General features: G+C 36.2%; 1 protein-coding gene across 1 annotated transcript; it reads left to right on the plus strand.

Annotated features, from left to right (window-relative positions):
- The first annotated feature begins 6,764 nt into the window (after positions 1-6,764).
- Positions 6,765-7,085, plus strand: LOC108663957. Its single transcript, XM_018129877.1, has one exon. It carries the CDS (start codon positions 6,765-6,767, stop codon positions 7,083-7,085), a length of 321 nt encoding a protein of 106 aa, XP_017985366.1.
- The last annotated feature ends 360 nt before the right edge of the window (positions 7,086-7,445 follow it).

The raw sequence follows: 7,445 nt of genomic DNA on the forward strand, positions 1-7,445 counted from the left end.
TATATGCAATTGTCTATTTTTTTACTTATTGTCATTTATTATTATTTCATTATTATTTTACTTCATTTTATTTTTTTTATTATCATATTTTCTATTCATTTTCTTATCATTATTTTTTCATACTTTACATTTTTTATTCTAAATTTCTCTTATATTTTTCTTTTATAATTAGATAAGTTGTTTAGGATTCTATGTTATTTTAGTGAATAAAAATTTTAAATTTTACTTTTTTTATCATTTTTGTATTTTATATTTTTTTATTATTATTATTTATTATTTATTTTTCTATTTATTTAATGTCATGCATATTGCATTTTCATAAATTAATTATTTACTATATATTTGAATCATTATTTTTTATCATTTTTTATCTACTGTTATTTATTTATTATTTTTTTTGGATAATTTTTATGTAGCCAAAATTTTTTATTTGTAAGAATTTCGGGATCTTGAAATTGAGGCCCTCCCATCGTACTGGTGGGGTCTTAATTTCGGGATCTCATTCCCTCTCTATTTGTGCCCATTCTCATTCTTTTTCATTTATGCAGCTATCTTTTTAAATACTTTGACAATTGCACATTTTATTCTACTATATTTTCTATTTTTATCATTTTATTATTTTTTTCAAGTTCTTTTCCGTTCATGATTTCCCCATATAGACTCTCTTAGTTAAGTGTATTATTTTTATGTCTCACATTTCAACTCTTCCTACATTTTATATTTTCTCTTACCCATATTCTTAATCTAGTCATATATTTCCTTTTCTATGTGTATATTAAATAAATCCATTCATATCACTAAATGCTTACTTTTCCATGTACAATGTCCCTCTAAACCTATTTACTATATTATTAACTTTTAATTAAATGTTCATTTATTTTCCTACATATTTTTATTCTTGGATCTATTTTTATAACTAAATAATCTTTCTACCTAATTATGCTATTATTTATTTTTATATAATTGCACATATATTTTATATATTTTCTTATTTATTCCAAACTCTCTCTTTTTCTTCACATTTTTAAATTTTTAAACATCTCTATTATTATTATTTTTTATTTACATATTTTCGTATTTTTTTTATTTTTTTTTATTATTTTTTATGATATTCTTTCCTAATATGATTTAAAATTCATTCTACAACATTAATATACCTTATTTATATTATTTTACTACCCTTAACATAAAGCTACATAAAAAAAAAATTCTAACTTAAACAATCAACACAAATACTACAATCATAACCCAATAAATCAATGATCCAAAACTTACCCCAAAGCTTTAGCCCAACTCGGCTCAAGGTGGATTGGGTTGACCCGAAAAGCTTGTAAGCCTGCTTCAAGAATTCAGTTCTCTAGTGTCCAAAATGGTACCATTTCACATGCCCTAACTCTTAACTATTTAAGCTTAATTTTCTTCCTTTCTCCCCATTTTCTCCCTTTTGTCTCTCTCTAGGACCCAAATCCTCTCCCTTCTCTCTACCAAACTGCCGACCAACCCCAAATCGGGCTCCCCCTCTACCGGTCTCTTCCTACCATCGGCCAATAGCCCACGTCGGACCTCCTTCTGCCTGCTGCCTAGATCTGCTATCCCTTTGCCCAAATCGGGCTCTCCCTCCACCTATCTCTTCCTTTGCCCAAATCGAGCTCTCCCTCCACCGATCTCTTCCTTTGCCCAAATCGAGCTCTCCCTCTACCGATCTCTTCCCACCTCCAGCCAATAGCCCACGCCGGACCTCCCTCTGTCGGCTGCCTAGATCTGCTCTCCCTTTGCCCAAATCGGGCTCTCCCTCTACTGAACTCTTCCTTTACCCAAATCGGCATCTCCCTCTACCGATCTCTTTCTACCATCGACCGCTAGCCCACGCCGGACCTCCCTCTGTCAGTTGCCTATTTTCTTATTTTTGGTTTTTTTTGGTATTGTGGATAGTTGTACCTGCTAGAAAACTAGGAATCCTTTGATTTTGGTTGCTTAGGGATTTTTCTAGGGTTTTTTGGTTTGCAAGTTGTGGCCCCCTCTGATTGTCAATTTTTGCTCTGCTTTATACTCACATTTTTTTGGCTTTTGCAGGGTGTCCTCCCACTACGTTGCCAGATGCGATTTTCATGTCTGGCACTGTAGTGGTTGCTTGGTACTGGCAGGGCCGTCCGCGCCTTGCCAGTACTTTTCCTTTTTTAAAAAAATTATTTTTACTATTTTTTTCCTTAAATATTTAGTTAATTAGTTTTTAATTAATAATTAATTTTTATTTATTATTTGTCATAAGTATAGTGTCTACAATAAGCTAGATAACATGAATTATAGCAAAATCATCCTCAACATTTTCTCTTGGAAAAATTCGACCATGGAGGGCTTAGTGTAGAACATGTAATTTTCATGCTTTATTTTTACACCTTACATCATAAAACAACTAAAAACACCTAAATAGCATGAAATTCATCAAAGTCCATATTCTAATTTCTCTCTTGAAAAATTCAGCCAATGGGTGTGGGTGAAGGGCATGAAATTTCTTGCTTGTTTTCCATGCTAAACATCACCAAACAACTAAAAACACTAGAATAACATGAAATCTAGCTAAATCCAAGATCAAAACCTCTCCCCCCATGTCAGGCCAGCAAAGGTATCTTTATGCAAACTTGATTCTGAACCATGAAAAATGAAAAAGGATATATAGGAAAGATAGATCAAAAGCTAAAATTGAAAAATCTTACCTTTTGTCACTTGATTCCTTGAAATTCCATAATTTTCTCTTGAATTTTCTAGTTAGGGTTTTGTTCTTTCTTTCTTTCCTCTTTTCCTTGGTGAGGCCGAACATATGGGAGTGATATGGGAGAGTCATGTGCTGATTTTTAATGTAAATTATAAAGAAATGAAAGCTTGCCACTTGTCACCATTCCATTGGTCCATGTTTAACACTTAACAACTAAGCTTTCTTTCACCACCACATAAAATATCTCAATTATCCATAATATAAAATGTTAATGGATGAAATCCTTAGGCATGACAAGTGTTGGGTGGTGTAAAATTCTAATTTGGCCCTTGGGTGGCAAAATAATCATTTTACCCCTACGTCATGAAAATTCCAATTTGATTCCAAATCAATTTTCGAACTCCGAATCACCATATTAAGTCATTTTGGGTTTTTAAAATTCTCAATTTCATCTTAAAATCTCTATTTGGACTAGTTCAAGGCTTAATTCAACTTAATTGTACCATTAGGTACAATATCGTCTTTTAACAATTTCTGAGGCATTCAAGTATGCAGACATATTATCAAGCACATGAATGACATGGCAAATAATTTATAGATTTGGGCTTGACATCCGAGATCTAGTAGGTCTGTGATAACTTTTCTTGGTAAGAGTTCCGAAGGTTCTGATAAATGCAAAAATTATGGGAGAAATCATGTTGGGCTGTGTAGGGGGCTTGTACGATGTTTTCATTATGGTCAGCCGGGTCATATGATGAGTGATTGCCTATAGTTAGGATGAGCAACTGCAGCTGCATCATCTCCCCAAGCTCACACGGATATGTAAAGGAAAGATTCTTCTAGGTTACCACAGAGACAGGGAGTAGCCATGTGGTCCGGTGTGGAGAGTAACGCCCCGACACATCCACCCTCTAGACCGCAGATTCGTTCTTCAACAAGAGTTTTTGCTGTGATGGAGGATGAGGCACGAGTCCAACCTGGAGCAGTGACAAGTACTATGTTTTTATTTGATAAAGATGCTCATGTCTTAGTAGATTCTAGCTCAGACAAGTCTTATGTGAGCACGACATTTGCATCATTTTTTGATAAAAACATGTCACCATTAGAGGAAGAAATTGTAATTCACACCCCTTTAGGAGAGAAGTTAGTTAGAAACACTTGTTATAGAGATTGTGGGGTAAGGGTTGGTGAGGAAGAATTTAAGGGAGATTTAATTCCTCTAGAGATTTGGGATTTCGATTTAATATTGGGTATGGACCGGTTAACTGCACATCGGGCGAATGTGGATTGTTTCCGAAAAGAAGTTGTTCTTTGAAATATTGAGGGAGCAGAGATTGTATTTGCAGGGGAACGTCAAGTATTATCGTCCTGTGTAATATCAGCCATGAAAGCTCTGAAACTGGTACAGAAAGGGTATCCAGCATATTTAGCACACATGATCGATACTTCAAAAGGGGAACCTAAGTTAGAGGATATCTCAATAGTAAGTGAGTTTTCTGATGTATTTCCTAATGAGTTACCGGGATTACCTCCTGATCGAGAGCTTAAGTTCCCTATCGATCTACTTCTGGGTACCGCACCTATTTCTATCCCTCCGTATCGAATGGCTCCGATAGAGTTGAAAGAACTGAAAGTCCAATTGCAAGATTTGGTGGATAAGGGTTTCATTTGCCCTAGCATTTTTCCTTGAGGAGCGCCAGTCTTATTTGTAAAGAAGAAAGATGGCACTCTTCGATTATGTATCAATTACCGTCAGCTGAACCGAGTGACCATCAAGAATAAATACCCTCTACCCCGGATCAATGATCTTTTTGATTAGTTACGAGGTGCTATGGTGTTTTCTAAGATTGATTTGAGGTTTGGGTATTATCAGTTGAAGATTAAGGAGCAAGATATACCCAAGACTGCTTTCAAGACGCGTTATGGGCATTATGAGTTTCTGGTTATGCTGTTTGGTCTGCCTAATGCTCCGATAGCTTTTATAGATCTTATGAACAGGGTGTTCCATCCATACTTAGATAAGTTCATGATAGTATTCATAGATGATATTCTGGTCTATTCGAAGAATGACGACAAACATGCTACCCATTTGCGCATTGTGCTCCAAACTTTGCGCAAGAGATAACTCTATGCCAAGTTCTCTAAATGTGAGTTCTGGTTGAAGGAAGTGGTTTTCTTGGGACATGTTGTGTCTGAAGATGGAATTTATGTTGATCCTAAGAAGATTGAAGCAATCTTACAATGGGAGCAACCGAAAACGGTAACAGAGATTCGTAGTTTTCTTGGCTTAACCGGTTATTATCGAAGGTTTGTTCAAGGATTCTCATTGATAGCTGCTCTTCTGACTCGTTTGACTCATAAAGGAGTTAAGTTTGAGTGGGATGATGTCTGTGAGAGTCGATTTCAGGAGCTGAAGAACCGATTGACCTCCGCTTCCATTTTGACACTTCCTGTTAGTGGGAAAGAATTTGTGGTATATAGTGATGTCTCTAAATTGGGATTAGGGTGTGTTTTGATGCAAGATGAGAAAGTAATAGCTTATGTTTCCCGGCAGTTGAAGAAGCATGAGACGACTTATCCCACCCATGATTTGGAGTTAGCAGTAGTAGTTTTTGCATTGAATATTTGGAGGCATTACTTATATGGTGAGCATTGTCAGATCTTTGCCGACCATAAGAGTTTGAAATACTTGCTCACCCAGAAAGAGCTTAACTTAAGACAGAGATGATGGTTAGAGTTGATTAAGGATTACAACTTAGTTATTGATTATCACCCTGGGAAGGCAAATGTTGTAGCAGATGCTTTAAGTCGTAAATCCTCAACTTAATTAACAGCACTTCAGAGTTCTTATTTTTCGATATTACTTGAGATGAAATCTCTAGGGATCCAGATGAATAATGGTGAGGATGGAACCCTACTTCCTAATTTCATTGTGAGACCTTCATTGTTGAATCAAATCAGAGAATTGCAGAAATCTGATGATGAGTTGAAATAGGAAGTTCAGAAACTAGTGAGTTTAGACTCAGTGATTATGGTACTTTGATGTTTAGAGACCGAATTTGTATCCCTAAGGGTAACTAGTTGAGACAAGTGATTTTAGAAGAAGCTCATTCTTTCGCCTATGCTTTACATCCCGGAAGCACCAAAATGTACAAGACTATCAAGGAAAGTTATTGGTGGCCGGGTATGAAATGAGACGTAGCAGCGTTTGTAGCGAAATGTCTCACATGCCAAATGATTACGGTGGAACATCATAAACCATCAGGTACTCTTCAGCCTTTACCCATTCCGGAATGGAAGTGGGAACACGTGACCATGGACTTTGTATTGGGTTTGCCGCGGACGCAAAGTGGGAAGGATTCTATTTGGGTGATTGTGGATAGAATGACTAAGTCTGCCTATTTCTGAGCTATCCATAGCACGTATTCCATTGAGAAGCTAGCTAAGCTTTATATAGATGAGGTTGTGAGATTACATGGAGTTCCAATTTCTATTGTGTCAGATCGAGACCCTCGGTTTACTTCTCGATTCTAGCCGAAATTCTAGGAAGCTCTCAAAACTAGTTTGGGATTTAACACTGCCTTTCATCCACAGACAGATGGTCAATTTGAGAGAACTATTCAAACCTTGGAGGATATGTTACGGGCTTGTGTCATTGACTTTATTGGGAGTTGGGACAAACAGTTGCCATTGGTGGAGTTCGCGTATAATAATAGTTTTTAGTCTAGCATTGGGATGGCACCATACGAGGCTCTGTATTGAAGAAAATGCCGAACTCCGCTCTGTTGGGATGAAGTGGGTGAAAGGAAATTGATTAATGTAGAATTAATTGACTTGACTAATGACATGATCAAGATTATCCAAGAGCGATTAAATACAGCTCAAGATAGGCAGAAGAGTTATTCTGATAGACGGAGGAAAGATTTGGAATTTGAAGTCGATGATAGAGTTTTCTTAAGGTTTCCCCTTGGAAAGGTAATAATTTGAAAATTTTAAGTATTAAATCTTATTTGATTACACTATTATGATAATTTGTGGTATTTATTGGATAATGAAAGGTGTGATTCGACTTGTGAAGCGGGGAAAGCTCAATCCGAGATATGTTGGACCTTTTCATATCATTGAAAGGATTGGGCCAGTGGCTTATAGACTCGAATTACCCGCGGAGTTAGATTGGATTCACAATGTTTTCCACGTCTCGATGCTGAAGAAGTATGTACCTGATCCCTCCCATATCCTTGAGGCACCTCCGATTGAGTTGCATGAAGATTTGAAGTTCGAGGTGCAACCTGTACGCATTCTAGATCAAAAATATTGGGTGTTAAGGAACAAGAGCATTCTAATGGTTAAAGTGTTGTGGAAGAATGCTTGAATGGAGGAGATGACGTAGGAAGTCGAACATCAGATGAGAAACCAATACCCACATCTTTTCTTCGAATTCGGTAAGTGAAATTTTGAGGTCAAAATTTTATTTTAAGGGGGGGTAGTGCTGTCAAGCCCAACTCTATAATATATTTGTCATATTGTGAAGGTACTTGATAGAATGTCTGCAAACTTAATGCCTCAGAAATCGTCAAAAGACGATATTGTACCTAATGGTACAATTTAATTGAATTAGGCCTCGAACTAGTCCAAATAGAGATTTTAAGATGAAATTGAGAATTTTAAAAACCCAGAATGACTTAATATGATGATTCGGAGTTCGAGGATTGATTTGGAGTTAAATTGGAAT

This window comes from Theobroma cacao, unplaced genomic scaffold (assembly GCF_000208745.1).
Source record: "Theobroma cacao cultivar B97-61/B2 unplaced genomic scaffold, Criollo_cocoa_genome_V2, whole genome shotgun sequence".
NCBI lineage: Eukaryota > Viridiplantae > Streptophyta > Magnoliopsida > Malvales > Malvaceae > Theobroma > Theobroma cacao.